Source organism: Corvus cornix, chromosome 4A (assembly GCF_000738735.6).
Source record: "Corvus cornix cornix isolate S_Up_H32 chromosome 4A, ASM73873v5, whole genome shotgun sequence".
NCBI classification, from domain to species: domain Eukaryota; kingdom Metazoa; phylum Chordata; class Aves; order Passeriformes; family Corvidae; genus Corvus; species Corvus cornix.
This window is the reverse complement of record NC_047058.1, coordinates 794,344-813,794: the sequence shown is the minus strand read 5'-3', so window position 1 is coordinate 813,794 and position 19,451 is coordinate 794,344. Positions and strand designations below refer to the sequence as shown.

Here is a 19,451-nt window from a genome sequence, read left to right as displayed (position 1 = left end):
AGCACCTACTAGGCAATAAAACTGAGCGGTACTGAACCTGGTATCAGCCAGAGAACCATGACAAGACAGAGGAATGGGAATTCAGCACTTCCAAAATGCCCATTAAGAATTAGGATTCTCTGTGTCACTATTCTCTAAACAAACTACACACAGGGAGACTGGGTTTCTATGTTTTTCACACACTTAAGGATACTCATACCAGGAATCTCTTTCTACCTCTGCAGTTTAGTTTCCTAGCTTGCTGTGATAAACCCAGAACAATAACACGCTTAGTATCACCCTTATTCAGGCTACTTTTTCAAAAAAAAAAGAAAAAAAAAGGGAAAAAAAAAAGACATTTTAGAATTGACAAAATCTCAGAAAACAGAAAGACAATACAAATGATTTTAGATGGATGTTTTCCTGGTTTAATATAGCAATTGAATGCAATCTGAGAATTCAAAACACAGCTTAGTTCAAATTCAGAGACCACTTGCAAAATTCAGGCCTGAAATCAGAAGCTGGAAGCCTTGAAACCAGAAACTGTAGGTTTTGCAGCTTAATAACAACTTCTATTAGAACTCTTTTACCTATCACACATTAGAACTTCAAAGTGAAACATAGTACTTACTTCTACGATCAAAACATTCTGGTAGGAAGAAAAAGAAAAACAAATCCATTAGTATCTAAACAATATACAATTTCTTATTAATCTTCATAACTAATTTTCAGTGCAGTTAAATATCTGTACTACCATTTATGTATGTTTACATTTGTAATAGCAACTGCTTTGTAGTTTAACATTTCTGATGCTGAGATTCTTCTTAACAGTTCATGTTAAGTACAGTCTTCGAATTATTCAGACTTTGAAAAGTCTAGACATATGCAAAAGAGATCCAAATAGAGTCTATACAATTCCTATTCTTCTAGAGAAGAGTGTACTACTGCAGAGACATACAAATCTACCATACCTACATCCTTTACATTGACATACATGTCTTAAAAATCGTATGTGTGTAAGGAGAAGGGGAAAGTGATGTGTTCTGACAGAGCAGGAGGCAGTGGTGCTTTAACCCCTGACATTTGGCTCAACGATCTCCATAGAATCACTGGAGAAAAGCAGATTCCCAATTTAGATTCTCCTATTTTCTTCTCTTGTCACTGCCTACGATGGGAACCTCTGCTCCTGACATGGGCTGCACCTTACACCTCTCAACAGTACGAATCCCACTCACTCTTTCAGTGGAACACCAACATAGACACACAAAGAGCTGTACCTTTCCAGTCAAGGTTGAGAGGTCATCTCCCCCAATGACTTTGATATCTCCAGTTGACTGATCATTCTAAGAAAGAGAAGGGTGAACATTAGCATGACCAGGATTAAACTGATTTTCTTCTTGCAGTAAATGTCAAAACTGCGAAGTACACAACTAGTTAATGTTAAAGCTTTCAGAAGCATGGCAGCCACAGCATCTCTCTAGGAACAAAGAAATTACAAGTGATCAACTTCAAAGATGGTATTGCAGATTAAAGACTGACTGTAAGAGATTTGCATCAACACAGGCATCATCTCTCATCTCTGATCATTATGTACACATATGCATCTAAAAAGCAAGGACTTACTATGCATTCTCTACAGATAAAGAAACAGGACAAAAAGCACTTTGGTTTCCAAGCTACAGGATGCTATATAGCTGGTAATTTACATTTTAAACTTTATGGCTTTAGAAACTCTTGCTCTGAATAAGAATAGGCAATCATAACAAGAATTGTCAGCAAACAAGGCACTGATTACTATTTAGAACAATAAGCTACAAAAACAGCCAGAAAAGCATATGCTTAATTTACAACCAATATTGGTAACAAATCAAATTAATTCTTATACAACTGAACATCAACATAGGTACACCATCACTACACTGCATTTTGCTTTGGTAAATCTAAACTGTGATAAAAACATAAATGAACTGTTATACAGGAAAGTTAAAAACAGCTGCTAGGAATGCCTCACAAATTTTTGCAGTTATTAAACTCACTCAAGTGACTTTAAACCTTGACAGTGTCTCACAGTTCATATTAGATGTCATATGCAGGTGCTGAGTTCCTGAGCAATGAAAGGTTGAAAGAACGGTTAAAGATTTCTGACACTGGTTGTAACCAGATTTCCACTGGCAAGAACTTTGTTTAATAATTAAACAGTGTTTTAATTTTAATGTTTTAATCTTCAGAAACCTTATTTCCAAGTTCAGTATTGGTAAGACTTTAGTGCTTCATGGTTTAACACATAGGGGTTTTATTGTTTAGATCTGTTTTCACTGCCTCCCTCTTGTCACTGCTAGAAAACAATAATGTTTTACAAGATTGTAACTCCTGACTCAAGTGACTCCAAGATCACCTTTTAAAGTGGCGTTATAAGTTCCTTACAGTATCTGCTGTAAGGTTTAGCAGAGACCTTTCAGAATACTGCTATGACCAGCCTAACCAGAGTTTACCACGTACTCCACTGAAAATCCCTATTTTCCTCAGCGCCAGTGCAACACATCCACTGTCTTTTGGCTGCCCTTCAAGACTATACAAACAATGTTTGTTCATTTCCATGCTTAAATGCAGGAGACTGGTGAAAAGCCATTTTTCTTGTAACACAAACAGAATAAACTGTTTGTCAAGAATACTGAGAGCTGGATCTGATCGCAAACACTATCTTTCCATTTCTTAACAGCTTGCCAGATCATTTAAATTCATCCGTAAGGACTTGGAAAACTGGAGTTACAAGCAAAGTTTAATCATAGCTTGATCATGTCAGTATTCTTAGAGAATTATTTTGGGTGCAGTACAGTATGAACTTTGCATTGCAAACAAAAACCCCCCATATGCTTGTAAATATTAAATGATCAGTTTGAAACAAGAATAGAACTTCAATTACATCAATTACAGAGCCATTACAAAAGTTCATCTGCTTCATTTATGCAATCAGGGTATTTTTAACATTTTTTACCCAATCTGTAAACACAGGCAGCATGATCCAGTAATCACATTGAGAGACAGTGACAAGAGAGTTGAAAGCTTCAGTTTCAACTGTCCATTACAGCTTGTGATGGTTTTCACACCACTGAACACAGATCCCTTCATGTGGCAAAGCACAAGTCAAAACTACAGAGCAGATTTAGCATTCTGACACTATTACTAATGGAAGACCCAGTCAAGCTGGCCACGATAGGATAATCTTATCCAGTCTATTAAGTTATGCAATCTAAAGGACCTAAATTTGGATATTAAAAACCACCTAAGAGAGTCTACAGAAAAAAAATGCTCATGAATAGTGTAGTGGAGGCAACATGTAACAGCACCTCCTCACTCATTCAGTCTTTGTACTGATTTTTTAAACAAGCTAAGTAAGTTATTGGAAGTGTTCCTTAACGGAGAAAGCAGAAGATACACAATTTCCCCTCCAAAAAAACCAGGTGGAAGTCATCATTTCCTATTCTTTAACCTACTATTCAGTAATTGAGACATTCAGTTTTCTGCAGCTTTTACAGGCAGAACATATAGGCATGTGGGGGCTTTGGGGTGAAGTGGACTGGAGGCAGGAGTCTCCCCTTTTGGGAGACACAGAAGAAAAGAGGCTCAGACTGCACTGATTTTAACACAGTGCACAGGCACAAAGTGCCTTGTGAGATACAACCAAAGGCTAGCACGAGCCCTTCTGCCCAGCCTTGCATTCTTGTTAAAGCACATAACTAAATTAGTGCCTCGTGCTCTGCAAATGTGAGTGTGGTCTCCAGGTAACCCCTAGACAGGCAGCTAGGGCTGCTTGTCCTGCAAAAGGACTGGACCAAAGCCCCACACAGCTCTTGGCTTTGTCATGATACGTTAATAGAGAGCTTGACAGGAATCATGGATTTATTAAGCTCTGCAACAGCCCAAACTAAGTCTGTAAATAATTCCATCTTGGATGTCACAGTTTAATGAAACAAAGGATGAGAGTGATTTTTTTCAATTCAGTTATCTCTGTATTTTCCTGCTGGTCTACAACTGCAACAAGTAACCCTGACTTCAATGCAAAGCTGCTGATACAGAACAAACAGCATAACCTTGTGAAACAATGTATTCAAACACTCTAAACTGAAACAAAAAAATGTCATTATTTCCATCTTATAGATGGTCTTAGGGAAAAAATCATAAATTTCTGAAATCCCAAAACCATGAGACTTGGCTGTCAGTAAGCTGGAAATCATACAAAGCTGACAAATACCTGCTTCTTCCCCTGACCTGCACAACATAACCCTGTGCTTCCTTCTATAAAACCTAAAAGTTAACTCGTGTTACAGAATGTTCTGTTTCCCTACAAAGTTCAATACTTGTGTTCAGAATCAAAATAAATTCTTTCCCTAAAAATCTAAACCCAAGGAAACCTATGCCTTGTCTTGTAAAGGTAATGCCATATTCAGAGGTTATTAATCACAAATCTAGGTTTATGTATCTAGTGTTCCCTCATGATCAAATACAATTAATTTTGTTCATTGTTTGGTTCATCCAAACAAAAATGAGATAGGGAACCATTTCTGCACCTTTCAAGCCATCCTGTCCAAGAATGATGTCTGGGCCATATAAAAACTCCTAGAATTAAATTTTTGTAATAATAGTTGCAGGAGAATTCTCTGTATTAGTCTAGAGCCACAGCTTTAGAGATGGGGTGGAGGGCAGAGAGGAAATTGTTGAACAAATAAAGGACATGTAAAGGGTCTCTCTCCTCTGCATAATGATTTTACTAGGGTGAGGAGATATCAAGATCTAAAAGAAAACACATTATATAATAAGGTAGAGAAAGAGTAAAATGGCTTGTGACTCTTAATTCCCTTAATTATTTGTTTAATATTAGCATATTAGGACAGTAAAAATATTAAACCACCTCTGTTAATAATTTGTAGTCAACTTAGCTAAAAATTGCACAGTACTGCATAGATACTTACACAATAACTCTTCAACCTAATGAAGTCGACTGTCATGGGGATTGATTTGTCACTGTTTCTGTTCAGGGCTTTGATGTAGTCTAATAAATCAGCAAAAAATTTATAGCCACCCTTGAGTACACAGAGTGCCACAATGTGGTGTCCTCCCATGCCCTTCATAATTTCTCGTGCCAGTCTCTCTGTCCTAAACAAAACCAAGGAAGAGTGAGCTGTCATAACATTTCATTCGTTCACCATAGCAGCAGCGTTTGATACTCCTAGCAGCAGCAAACACATGCAGCAAACTTGGAAGCACATTTTGCTTGGAAATATTTGCCCACCACTTCAGTCACTTTTACACGTTACTGGTCAACAAAGTTTTGCTTTTCAAGGTTAATCCAACAGTAGTACTGCCAAATGCGCTTGTTTTCCTACGTCACAGGCAGCCAAAGCAAACCTTAACACCCTGAAACTGTTTCACTGTCAGATATGAGACATGAAGGTGTGTTTTCTCCTTCCAAACACAGGTTCAGCTTCCATGCAAAGAGCAATGCAAGCTAACACAACTCTGAAGGCAGTAGCCCTCACCAGCTGACAAGCAAGAAAACTCTCAAATTGTAAACTTAAGAGTTTATGTTTATTTGCCAAATTAGAATGCCAGAAATTTGTCTTGAAAGCAGAATACAATACCAGCAAGGCATGCAAGAGAACACTGCACCGTTTTTCTGCAATAATTGTTTCTAAACTTATCTTGCCATTTATTTTAGAAAGCATGGTCTGCATTTACTGTGTGCCAGCTGACAGCAGGTTTCTCAGAGAAAGCCAACCATTATAAACTTTGCGTCAATTCCTTAATGACATGTACTTTGTCCAATTTTTTCCTCTATATGGACTTCCAGTGTAAAGTTTTAATATTTAAAAAGAAAGGTTTTTTACAGGTATGTTCATTGTATCTAGTCAAACAGAACCATGCAAAATCTAGACACATTCCTAGTCACAAAATCCCCGAAGACCCACCCAGCACCACTCATAAAAGGCTTAAATTCACTGAATTTGTTGTTTATCCTTATAAAGGAAATTAGCAACTTTCAAACACAAAGTAGAACAAAAATGTCTTGTAGGCTTATGAACACATTTATGATGACACAAGATAAAACTTGCACAGCACATCACAGATTTCAGCAACCACAGAAGTGAGAGACTGATACTTGCAGAGGATAATGTCTTTCTCAGAAGGCAGGAGAAAGTTGGATGTTATTTCTCTACCACATGACCATGAGAAAGTCTAAAATGATCTGATTAATAGTTTACTTTTATTAATATCTTATGGAAATTCAAGAGATTATATTTTCAGACTGAACTGACACAACAAAACGTCTTCTAGTTAGATTTTAAGAAGGTAAAACATCAAAGAAACACTGGAAACAAAGTCATAAGTTGCTACATACTACAAAATTTTGCTTGAGAATTATGACCAATTTTCAAAGAATAGCATGACTGCAAATGTACAAACTCCTAGAAGCCAAAAAAAAAAAAAAAAAAAAGATTAATTGTACGTTCTAGTCTCTAATTAAATATAATCCATTTAGACAGTCTCCAAGCAGCAAAATTATCACTGGAGGATGTTTATTTCAGTTTCATGCAATCAGTGTACCGTCTGAAGTCAAACAAACCTGTCCATGATGAGCCCATGAGGAATATAGACTTTTTCCAAATCATCTGCATAATGTTTAGGTATGCAGAACAAATCCAGGTCGTAACCTTGTTCATCATCACCAATCTGAAAAGGAAATAAGGTGAGATTTCTACAAAGCCATATGGAAAGTCTGTGCTGAGAAACTTCAAGTCCTTTGCTTTATTCAGTAAAAACTATCAAACCCATGAGTAAAACCGATCAAACCCAAAACACTCAACCACCTTACTTCCCCCCTCTCTGAAAACATCAGTCACACTGAACAAAGCGTAAAGTGTAATCTAAGAGTTCACAAGGGTTACTTGAAATACCATGAGTTGTTATGCAATGCAGTGTGTGAAAGAAAGTCCTACAATGTTTTCCTCCAGTGGAGAGCAGGAAAGTGAAGTTACTACCCCTCAGTGAAACTCTATACTCCATTACAAAAATAATCAAGCTTTTTAACCCCTTTGATTTTCCTAGTGTAATGCAAAACCGGCACCTGCAATTAAGCAAGCAGAGGTTCTGACATGGACACCTTCCTAATCTCCACAACACCCAATCACAACAAAACACACGAGCTAGTTTGCAGGACAAAGAGAGCTACGTGAGCATGACAAGTTATGCTGCTGTGAAGCAACTCTGCTCTGCCCACCGTTTCCAAAACAGGGAGGTTCAAGATCATTCAGAATCTGAAATTAAAGCTTTCAGCAACCTGTTCCACATGGGCAAACTCCCTGTATGAAACAGCCTGCAACACTGGCAAGTGCATATTAATTAGGACAAGGGATTAGCATACATACATAATGACACCAAACGCTGCTGAGGTTCAGGGCACACTGTCACACCAAGCAGTCTTCCTTGAACCCTAACCTAGCTGCAGCTAGAAAACGACGTGGTTTTTTAATTACTTCCCTCTTTGGTTATGTAGCAGAACACTACTAAGCAAAAAGAATTTCAGAGGGAAAACAGAAGGTTAGTGCTGATAGTTCACCAGGGCAGGTATTTTTAGTATCCATTTTGGCTACCAGTACCCCTGCAGGATTCAAATCTTGTTTCAGTGCCTGTGGAAACACTTACCTGGCCAGTGATCAGCCAACTGTTTACATGGGGGTTTTGTTGATTAACTTTCAATATGTATTTCATCTGGGGAATTTTAGTATTATTTCACCCTCCCATCCAAAACTGACCCTGTGTGAGCTACACACACACAGCTCGAGCTTATGGTCCCTGCAGTCCACAGCAGGCTGCTATTTTAAGAAATGAGGCAGGTCCCACCAAAATTCATGGGGTTTTCCTTTGGTCAGACCCATCGTTATATCCAGCGTGTCTACTAAACCTTCCTTTCTGCATCTGGCAGGGAATGGGCCCTTCCTACAGGTTTTACCAGGTTTTTTATGGACTGCAGGGATTTACTGTCGCAACCTCGAGGCCGTCACAGTCTCGGCCATCAGACACCGCACGCACTTCATCAGCACTGGCACTAGCTTTAGAAAGATTAATAAAAATGAGCATTAAGCGCCTTAGCAGATGCTGCAATCACGCAAAAATAATGCAGCACAAGACGCAGCTCACACACGTGGGGTTCTCCGAACCGGAGCCTCCCGCACGCCGCGAACAGCAACAGGAATAGGAAGCTGAGCCGCGCTGGGGGAAGTTCTTCCACCTTCGCCCCGGAGGCGCCAACGCCGGCTTTGCCCGCCGCCCTCGGGCTCCGGATCCCCCCGGATCCCACCCCGAGGGACCCGCGGCCGCTCCGGGAAGGGACGCGCCCGGTCGGGGACAGCGAAGGCAGCGACGGGCAGCCCCAGGCCCGGCGCCGGGAGGCCGGGGACTGCCCTCAAGGTGACTCCGCGGGGCGGCGGCTCCCGGCGCCCAGGGACGCCACACGCCGCGACACAACACACGATACGACACGCCACGACACGCCATGCCATCCCCCGCGTTCCGTCACAGATCACTGTATTCCGGGGGGCAGGCGGGGGATAGTGGCCCCGGCGCCCGGCATCCCCCGTCCCGCGCGCGGTAGCCCCCGCACTCACCACGATGCAGGGGCTGGGGGTCGCCATGGAGCGCGGCCCCGCCGGCGGCGGCTGCAGGCGGCTCGGAGCGGTAGGAGCGGGCGCTCGGAGCGACAGGAGCGGCGGCGGCAGCCGGCGGTAAGAGCAGGAGGCGCCGCGCCCGCAGCGGCCCCGGCGCCGCCTCCGCGCCCTTCGCGCTCCCCGCCCTCAACATGGCCGCGGCGGAGCCGCCCTCAGTACCACCGTGCAGCGGCTCCGGGCGCAGCAGTCCGCAGCCCCCGAGGGGCGGGGAAGAGGGGACACATCACCGGAGGTGTTCCCTCGCCGGGGCTGTTCCCATCCCAGCAGGTGTTTCCGCCCTGTCCCACGCCCCCACTCCTGGTCTTGAGAGTTGAGCGTCCCGCAGCATGATGTGCGTTCCCCGTCCCCTCAGGATGACATGGGAAGGTGACAGTGCTGTGGCCAGTTCTGGACCCCTCAATTCAGGAAGGGCATTTGAGGTGCTGGAACGAGTCCAGAGAAGGGCAACGGAGCTCGGGAAGGGTGAGGAGCACAAGTCTGATGAGGAGTGGCTGAGGGAATTGGGGGTGTTTACCGTGGAGAAAAGGAGGCTCAGAGGTGACTTTATCACTCTGTACAACTCCCCAACAGAAGGGTGTAGCCGGGGGGAGTCAGGCTCTTCTCCCAGGGAACCAGAGACAGGACAAGGGGACAGTCTTCAGAAAAGGTTTAGGTTGGACATTAGGAGGAATTTCTTCACAGAAAGGGTGATTAGACTCTGGAACAGGCTGCCCAGGGAGGTGGTGGAGTCACCATCCCTGGAGGTGTTTAAGGAAAGACTGGACATGGCACTCGGTGCTGTGGTCTGGTTGACAAGGTGGTGTTGGGCCATAGGTTGGACTCGATGATCTCGGAGTTTTTTTCCAACCTAATGGATTCTGTGCTGCTTTGACTCCTATGTCCAGGGGTAACACAGTGGGTAGCTGCTGTCATTCCAGAACCAGGGACAGGGATGCACATCTATCAGATGTTCACATCCATTGGAGGGCTCCACAGACAGAGGTAAAATAATAAGAAAGCATGGACAGTTCCAGTGGTCTCAAATGGGAAAAAGAAAAAAAAAAGTGTCAACTTTTCCTGTATGTGTGGACAATAAGGACAATTAAGGACAACATAACAATGCAAATGGAAAATCATGATTTCTTATATTATGTAGCAGCTGAAGACTTTCCCCTTCTTTCTCTAAGGGGTGGAAACCAAGTTTTATTTTATGATGCATAAAATCTTGGTGTCAAGAAAAGGATAATGATCCTTAAAAATAACTTTACTCATAAAGAACTGTAGCAATCACCCTCTGATAAGCATCTAGCATTATTACTGTTGGCTCAGAAAACACGATTAAATCAAATTAAGTGTTCCTTTGTACGAAACAACTAATTTTAACTAAGCAAATGGGCACAATCCCTCATGAGTGCTGCATTGTTACAGCCTGGGCGGGTTAACTGGAGTGGGAGGAAGGAGCCTTTATCGAGTTGTCTGGAGCAGCAGAATGAAACCACGCCCTGCAGCTAAGGGGTATCGGGAACGTGTCATAGCTGGACTGTTTCCAGAAGGCCAGGAAGAACAGCTGCCCTGTCAAGTTCAGGGAGAGCCTGACATTAGTGGGCAGTGGGCAGTATCTATGGAGAGACTCTGCAACCTCAGAAGAATTGCAGGATCTGATTTTATTTTAGTTACTGAAGACATTTCTCATTAATGACTAATATCAATGTCTGCCATTAAAAGTAGCATCCAACAGCACCTTTCTGATGGCATGCAGGAGTTGTTGACTTTACTTCCATGCAGTTTCTCCCCAGCAATCAAAACCATTAGTCCTATTTTGGCCTTCTGGGTGAGCAATTTCTTTGTTCCTCCTGCCAAACAGCGCATTCCTGGATCCAAAGCATTTCTGGTCCCGCTGGTACCCCATTATGGAGGGAAAAACAGATTTACAAAAGCAAAAGTATTTGCTGATATTACAGGAAGTTGGTTAGATGAGATCACCACCAGATTTAGTAAATGACTGGTTCTGCTCTTCCTGGTACGAGGTCACTGAGGCTTGCGGAGCAGGGTGAGGGAGGGGGTTCAGAGGTACCTGGGAGCTGCACGTTTTCTATCTAGATGATGCATAAGGTGAGAAAGCCAAAGTTTTGATTCCTCTGGTATGCACAGCTTTTTACAAAGCAAAATAATGTAACAAATGTGCAGAGTGTTTTGTCTCTGAGTAGACTCTTGATTTCGTAATTATTTTGTCCTCTGTTGCCAGCCAGGCATATCTCAGTGCTCAGGCCCAGTGAACCATGGCCTGTGTGAGCATCAGTTGTAAATGATTTTGTTAACAGACTTTTAAAAACCTTTCCTGGTAACCACATGTCCTCAGTGGTGGGGTACCTGGAGGTAGCAACTAAGTATTCATCTTCTGGAAGTGCCTGAAATGGTGTGTGCTGGGTCAGACCTTCAGGTCAGTGCCCACTCACCAATGCCCTGCTCTTCTCCCCATTTTTCCCTCTCAGCTTTGCCATTGCTAGCTGGGTGACTCACAGAGAATTAGAATTCATCTGCTGATTTTGTTTCACAAAACACGTCTCCTAAAAAAAGCAAAGAGTGCAACCAATATTCAGCACATTAACTAGACCAGTAGGGCTCCCTTGTGACCAGAAATTTGTCTGTGCAGAGAGAATGGGGGGAAAAAGGAGAATTCCTGGGATATTAACCCAGTCCTGAGAGGAGCACCACCATTTTTAATGGAGAGGAAAACCAAAAAGAAATATCTGATTAAATGATATAGAGAGCATTCACATTCTAATGTGAATTTAGCGCACAAGCATCCCATCTTCATCATGGCTGCAGAGAAATCCCTCCACTCTGATTAGTAGTTTAAATAGCATATAATTATTTTTCTAGCCAAATGTTTCAAATGGGAGAGGAAGCCAGATGTACAAAAATATAATTTAAAAAGAGACACACCCTTCCTAAGAAATAGGGAATAGATGTTGTTCGTTGCAAAATACCTTTTAAAATAATGTTCTTGTTCTCTGTCTTGTTGATTCCTGTTAAAATTTGTCATCACAGTGATTCTCAGTAGTGACACTCTCCATGGATTTTGGAAAGTGGTCCCTTATCTACTTACTGGTTTCAAGACTGGGATCTCCTGGATGGTAAGAGTTTATCAAGTTTTCTCTCCCAACCCAGCTAATAAGTGACAATTTACTTACCAAAACTAAGATAAGCAAAACCTCTGAACTGATGTACTTCTCTGGAGCTGTAGATAACTTCCTTTTATTCACTAAAAAGGTTTTCACAGTCCAGGATGGAAGCTGAGGGAATTACAGACATTTTGCTCTTTATTCAGTAGTGCACAGACTGGTCAGTGATACAAAAATTACACAATTAATACAAAACACTCAGCAGTGGCTGATCACAAAATGTGAACCATCTTGAGAAACGCAGCCTGGATTGTTGCAGACCACGCCACTCTTTGGGCTGGTATTTATGGCATTTACCAGCTTTCGTTTGCAAGCATCCGTTAAGAATTATCCCAGTGGCCCTGGCTCAGCAGAACCAGACACGCAACAGTGTCTGTCACAACAGTGCAGAGAGGCTGGCGCTTGGCACTGCGCTCACCCACCAACAGCCGGAGCCCTGCCCGGCGGGAGGGATGGGGAGCCAGCCTGCTGCAGAGGGCCAGCTTGCCTGAGGGCCCACAGAAATTGAAACAAGGATTATTTAAATGGCACAAAACAAGCAAAGGCAGATCCCATCACTGAAGCAGGGCACGGGCTCAGGGCTGCCAGACTTGAAGCACAACCCTGTGCTGTGGGGCCTTGTGCCCATGGAAGCACCTGAGACTTTGGTAGCCCAAGACCCACGGCCACGACTGAGCACGTGTGGTGAACCTTCCATCAGTAGCTCTGGGGTCTGGGCTTGCTCCTCTCCCTGCTCTCCAGAGACCTTGTTCCCCGGCACAGGAGAGCTGTGAGAAGTGGCTTGGATAGAGAGGAAGGCACACCTGAAATCCAGAGACCTGCCTAAAGGACATTGTGTTTGTTTGAACCTGTCCTGACACAAGGGTTGAAGCCTGAGCAATGAAACTACCAGGAAGGTATTTTTCTTTTTTCTTGTTGGAAACGGCTGTTTTCTGAGCTCAGCTTGACTCACTGGATGGTGTGTCCTGATGGAGTTGCTGACTGAGTAAGAAAATAAGAAGGTTCTTAAACACAACGACAGCTCAGTGCCAGCTGCAGAGCCGCTTTCAGAGCTGCAGCACCAACCCTGTGCTGTATGAGCACCATCCCTGCTGCCAACACGAGGAGGACATCAGTGTTTATCAGCCACTGTCACGAGGAACTACAAACCCCATGTGAGGACATGGTAAAACCCAGGCTGACCTCCTTCCACTCCTCCCACACCTCCATTGACTGCAGCATGGCCATTCCCACCCTCAAGGAGTTACCCGAGGTCCCCAGCAATCCCTTGCAACAGCAAAGCAGAACAAAGAGCAGGGCCATGGCACTTAATCAGATTCCTTCCTTCACTGTACAGCAAGGAATAGTGTGAGAGAGGTACATTTTTCCAAGGGAACCTCTTCTGCTTCCCTCATTCAGCAGCACTTAGATCAACAAGATACCTGGGTAACACAAAATATTCTATGTGGCACATTTCAGTAAGTAGACTATAGAGTAAACTCTACCAAAACTCTACCAAACTGTAGAGTAAACTCTACCAAAATTAACATGGCTGATGGCAACCACGTTACCCTGCTGATTTTCTCAATATTAAATGGTCTCTGGGAGCAGAGGAGAGGACAGATGTCCACATCGCAACATGCACGTGCAGCAAACTCCCAGGGCTACACAGGAATAAAAGGGCTTCTGGGAGATTGGCTGTGCATGGGAAGTGCTTTTGCTGAAGTCCGGCAGCTTATTTTAGCCAACAATTTAGTTAACACAGCCTCAGTTTTTTCAGTCACTCCTTAGATGCAGGCATGAAGCAAGAAACCAAGGGGACCCTGCAGCAGGGCTTCAGCCCGGCATGTTTGCACTGGAAGCTCATTTGCACACACCTTCCACTGAAGCCTGAGGGAAGGCTGGACTACTACAATTGCAGGTGGTTGGTGCTGACAGGTCCTCCCACTAGGGAAGGGCAATTGAGGGAGAGTTGTGGGGTTCTCCCCCTTGCTCAGTTGTTTTCAGAGGAGTGAACAGGTTAACCTGCTTCCACCAGGCACCTGAGTGCAGGAGCTGCCTGCAAACCCCAAGAGCATTTCTAAAAAGGTATGAAACACTTGCTGTGTCGCATGTCTGACAAGAGGTGTCTGTACAGCCACAGAGGTGACCTAGGTGTAAGGATTGCTTAAAAAACCCCAAACATGGAGCCTGTACACACCAGCATGGAAAAAGGGGCCAACAGGTGTGAGAACAGAAACTCGAGAGAAGGCAGGAGGTGCTGGCAAGGCTGTTTGAGTAACAGGGGAATGTAGATACAAAAATGCTGCTAGCAAGGATTTTCTTGCTATTTTCTAAGTCCGTGAGAGACTTTTCTCTCTCACAGAAGAGGTAGCAGAGTTATGTAAACAACCAAACCACCTGCAACCTTGAGAAGTCTTGTTTATGGTACAGTAGAAAAATATTTTGACAATGGATGTTTTAGGATTTTAGCCAATCACCCCCAAGGGGTGGCTGATCCTTGTCCAATTAGACTATGAAGAAAAAAGTCTATAAAAGAGTCTGTAAAATAAATCAATCAATCAATCTTGCTGCACAATTCCTGCCTGCTGGATCTTCTCTCCTCCTTCTCCCTACAGCTGCGGGACATGGTGATATACCCTAGGACCCAGGCCTGCGGTAATAGGGGAGAAGGAAGAGGAAGAGCAGCACAGAGCACAGCCAGCAGCCTGATCAGGTAACTCGCTGACAAGACAGAAGGGCTGCACTCGCCAGGGCTGGTGGATCCAGCTGGCACTACCTCAATGCACACTAAGCATCAGGTGTCAGGGCTCACATGCCAAGGCCCCTGCCTCCCATGCAGATCCTGGCAGCAGTTCAAGTAGCTCAGAAATATTCTCTGGGCAGATTAAAAGGGAAGTGGAGATGAGACAAAAGTACCAGGCTGGGAGGGAGCTGCACTTAGGACTCCCCTCTCCTTTGTAAGTCTTGAGTTGTGTGGTACAAACTGGCAAGATTGTAATTCAGATCCGCAAATATGAAATGCTGTTCTAGGTGCAAGACTGGATGAGATGCCTGGCAAGGACAGAGTCCAACAGTTCAGCTGAAGAATGCTTTTAAAACTCAGTTTATATTTAAAAGGGAAAATAAATGAATTTTTAGAGTCCTAAGCTAAAAGACCAGGCAGCAGGAGCTAGAATTCCTGTTGTCTGCCACTCCTCAGAACCTGCTTGAGCCAGTGGAAAGCCCCTTCAGAAATCTGTCCTCAAAAAGCCCCATGAAACAGGGGTAGGAAAGGGGAGAACTGCTCTCAAACGACTGCCAGACCCCATAGCAAGGAGAGAAAAAAACCTTTTTTCTGGGACAGAGAAAACAGGACCTCACCTGAACCCTCCCTCCAGACAGCTAGAAAGCTGAAGGTCCCAGAAAAATAAATAATCTTGATGCTTTTTAAAGCTGTCTGGCTGCAGATGCTGACCCGACTTAGTGAACAATGTTTTCATGTACTTGCAGAACAGAGCACCTGCGGCTGCAGAAATGTAAGATATCATGAAGTGCTCAACAGAGATGACAACAGGAGAATTTTGCTCCAAATAACACTTTTGCCAAACCTCTGCTCTTATCTCTTAATTGAAATCCATTCCTCAAATTGTAAATCTCTGATATCTGATGGGCTAACACAAGTTTTGCACAGTGATAGCATCAAGAGTTTTTTAAATTTCCAAGGCTTATCAAAGTCTCAGGTTGCTTGGTTTCTTCATAGCCTGGAAAAGTTTTCCAAAACTCAGTTCCCTGCTGGTGTAAATATTGTTTGGCAGAATTAGAAAGGCTTTCCAAGGGGAAGTGAGACAGACTGGAGCTCCTCTCTCTTTGAACCCCTGCCAAATGCATCTTAAATTACAAACTTAGACTAGTGTGGTCCTGCTCTTGATGAGAGTTTAAAGACAATGTAAAACACAATGACACTGATCTTTTTGAATTGCCACACAAACCAGATAATTGGATACAGAGGATTAAAATAAAAACTGAGTATTTGATAATATAAAATTGAGAGGGAAAAAACCAGCTATGCTGAATTACTGTGTTATCAGTGATTCTTTATCATTTTCATAGCTGAAAATGACCCAGAGATTTAATTAGTCTTGGAAAATATTCTTCCTATAAAATCATGATAAAGGAAAATGTGAATCATGTTATGTCTAAACAATCAGCAACTACTGAAACAAAGGAAGCTTGATACAGAAACTGGAACATCAGTCTTCATAGTCAAAATGTACAGAAGAATGTGACATGACTTATTTTAGGGCAAAATGTTGGCACTAATTAGCAGTAAAAACACTGGAAAATATGGCAAACTCAAATAGCTTGTAGGCTTCAATGCCTGAATGAATCACTTCTGTCATTCAATCCAATTGCCCAGAGTCTTGTGTTTATTCTTTTTAAAGTAGTCTTATTTAAGGAACCAACCCTTCAGTTTCGTATCACCACACTGGGATTTAAGAATGTTTAATTAACAGCAATTTGGAGAATTTTAAAACCTTCTGCACCTCAGCTACTGCACTCCTCACTCTGCAGGAAAGCACTTTTTGGATGCATCACCTGAGCATTTCAGTTTTAGATTAAAGGCCTCCTCCCTGTATTGAACTTTGCAGATTCCAGCGATTGACAGCGCCAGTCTCAACCATGGTTTAGGTTAAAAAAACCCCCTGACCTAAGATCCTGAATAAGCTACCTGCACAGTGGAAGAAGTCGAAATTGAGACAACACAGCAGGGAATAGTAAGATTAAAAGCATTGCTAACTGTGCTTAACTTCAGTGACTTTCTGTTTTGGAGAGGTATTTGGGCTTAAAACTCTCAGGCAGCTGCATGGCTGCCTGCCAGAAGGAAGTTCACAGCAAAGCTGTTTGCACAGCATCAGCCTATTTTTAGTGTATGGTTTGGGAGGGAGTTTCTTCCTCCCCCTGCCCCAAGCCTCTGAAATGCTCTTCACTGGCAGGCAGAACCTGATGGGAGTCTTTGCACAGGAATATAGAATTTCTTTTGGCCAGCAGAGTAAAACTGGGTCTTGCATGTGTGCCAAGCAACCTGCACATCTACCCAGGGTATGAAAAGCTGGGCAGCACCAGCTCTGGTTGCTTTCTTCTCAGCTGGAATGTTGTTTTAGGAAAAATAAAAGCAGAGAACTCAGTTTAAACAAAGTAAGATACCATCTCTGGCAAAAATTCAGATAAAGGTTTAAGATTCCTGCCACACTAAGTGGTTAAGAAAGCAGCCACTTCAAACTCTGTATCATCCCAGTGCACATACATACACAATTAAGAAGTGGTTTGTGTGCACTAATCCCACACATTCATATGAAGTACTGCTGTCACTTTGCTTTTTCTTGCACAACAAAAATGTACATTTAAGGTGTGGGATGCATTCACTCTGAAAGCTGAAGTACTCCCAAAAATTTGAAATGGAAGCGTGGAGAGTGCCCTGCACTGGGCAGTGTCGGAAAGTTTGTACTAACTCTGCAGACGTGGGCAACACTGCCAGTGTGCCCACAGACGTTATTACTACAAATGTTATTTTAAAAGAAGGGATGAAAAAGGAAACACATGGCAGTGAGCCCCAAGGCTGTGCTCCAGAGCTTTGCCAGTGCAGTGTTTGCTCCAGAGCAGCTCTGACTCCCTCGCAGACCTGGGTCCAAGAGGGTCACAGGGCAGCGTACAAACTGTGAGCTCTGCACTGCCCTTATCCCCTGCACCTCCAACCCTCGTCTGCACCAGCCCTGTATCATGCCCACTGACTCTTCCTTTAAAATCTCCAATTCCAGAGATTCCACAACGTGCCCAGGAAAGGTATTCCAGAGCTTTGCTATTCTTGCTGTCAAGGCCAACCGCCCATTTGGATGTCTCAGCTCAGTATCTCCTGTTGTAATAGAATCTCTTTTCCTTGTCCTACCTGCAGCAGTGGGAGAAAGTGTTTATTTCCTTCTTTGCACCTACCTCTAACTGATTTGAAAACATCTCTCCCATCACCCTGAAACCAGCCCAGTCATCCATCCTGTCACCCTTCTCACTGCTTTTCTCCAGTCATCTCCAGCTGATCCCTATTTTGCAGGAAGTGCAGTGCCCGCAGCTAGATACCATGTTCCAAAAAAGGCTTTCCGCTACCACGAGGAAAAGGGACCACGCCATGTATCTTACAGATTACATTCCTGTTCATACATTCCGTAACAACATTTGGGTTTTTTTTTCAGGAACAGGATGCTGTTGAATCATGTTCAGCTGGTGACTGTCTATAACCCCAGGAGAACTCTTCTGCACAACTGCTACCGCAGCAGCCTGTTCTGTCCCATCCTGTATTTGTTCAGCTGATCGCAGCTTCTGCTGAAGTGTACAGACACGCATTTGTCAAATCCATTGCTGGACTTAGTGCATCACATGCTAATTCTTTTGAATTTGTCAAGTTCACTCTGAATTGTATTTGTCTTCTGCTCAGTCAGTAGCTAGCTCAAGTCTGCTGCTCCCTACAATTTAATCAGCATATGCCATCCAAGTTGTTAATGGAAATACCAAGTAATCTCAAATCAGAGCGGAACTGCAGAGAATCCCCCTCAATATATCCCTGCAGTGTGAATTCTTAATAATTACTCTGAGTAGGGTTTTCCAAACAGTTTTTATAACCTCACTTTTAAATTGGTGTCAGTCCACATTTCCCTGCTATCTCATGTGAAGTCATTAGAGTCACTTGAAATAAAGCTGCACTCACTGCTTCTCCTCTACTCAAGGAGCTTGTTAACTTGGTGCAGATTAACAAAATTTGATCTTTCTTTTAGACACTCACTGGTAAGTTTCCCTTTTCCATTAATTTTCCAGTTTAAACTATTAACCCTGAGTTCTGAGCAGGCAGGAGGAAGCAGAGACAAGATGAGCCTTCAGAGGTTACAGCAATCCCTTTGTCTCTAATGCTGGGAAGTAATTTACCACATGGGGTGTCCGACTTAGGCACGAGGACAACTACAGTTGTTGTGCTTGTGCTGCAATCCATTACACAGGGCAGAGTAAGAAGAGCTTGTCTAAGTGAGGACCTGAGAACCCTCAAAGCATTCACTGCTCTGCCCTGACATCACACAACACAAGGACAATGAAAGTCTTTTCCTCCTGTGCCTATGGGTCCCTCCCTACTGCTAGATTTCAGTATCCGGCCATTCCAGTGAGAAAATCACATCCATGAAACAGACAAGGCTATCCCACAATATCCTGCACTTGTTTCAAAGATCTCAGGTAACTGGATTAAACCTCAAAAAAAAAAAAAAAAAAAAAAAAAAAAAAAAAAAAAAAAAAAAAAATATCCAGCAAATAAAGTAAACATGCATCCAGTAATAATTTCCATGGCATCAAAACCTGTGTGATGAAACTACTCCCAACATCGACTTTGGTAACAGAAGCCTTGAATACCCTTTTCAGGAAACCTTTGCAAAGATGGCTGTGGATCATCAGCACCAGTAATTACTCTCTGGGATTGTCCTGTGCAGGGCCAGGAGCTGGACTTGATGATCCTTGTGGGTCCCTTCCAACTCAAGATATTCTATGATTCTATGACTTCATCAATAAAACCTGATCATTTGGCAACTCTTAA

At 43.2% G+C, this 19,451-nt stretch overlaps 1 protein-coding gene and 1 long non-coding RNA gene across 3 annotated transcripts in view; one reads left to right on the top strand and one right to left on the bottom strand.

Annotated features, from left to right (window-relative positions):
* The window catches only part of HPRT1 (hypoxanthine phosphoribosyltransferase 1), an 18,334-nt gene extending 9,526 nt beyond the window's left edge, over positions 1–8,808 (bottom strand). Inside the window, exons 1-5 of the mRNA XM_039572190.1 lie at positions 8,643–8,808; positions 6,602–6,708; positions 4,950–5,133; positions 1,257–1,322; positions 611–628 (exon numbers count right to left, since the gene is read on the bottom strand). Coding sequence (XP_039428124.1) covers positions 611–628; positions 1,257–1,322; positions 4,950–5,133; positions 6,602–6,708; positions 8,643–8,669 — 402 coding nt within the window. The 5' untranslated portion in view covers positions 8,670–8,808. The remainder of the gene's footprint in view (positions 1–610; positions 629–1,256; positions 1,323–4,949; positions 5,134–6,601; positions 6,709–8,642) is intronic.
* On the top strand, positions 8,231–19,451 carry LOC104691256. Of its 2 annotated transcripts, none has more exons than XR_005604705.1 (3): positions 8,231–8,759; positions 11,733–11,818; positions 18,070–19,451. It is a non-coding gene; the product is annotated as an uncharacterized LOC104691256 (long non-coding RNA). The 2 variants fall into 2 exon arrangements; XR_005604706.1 differs by lacking the exon at positions 18,070–19,451 and adding an exon at positions 14,464–14,615.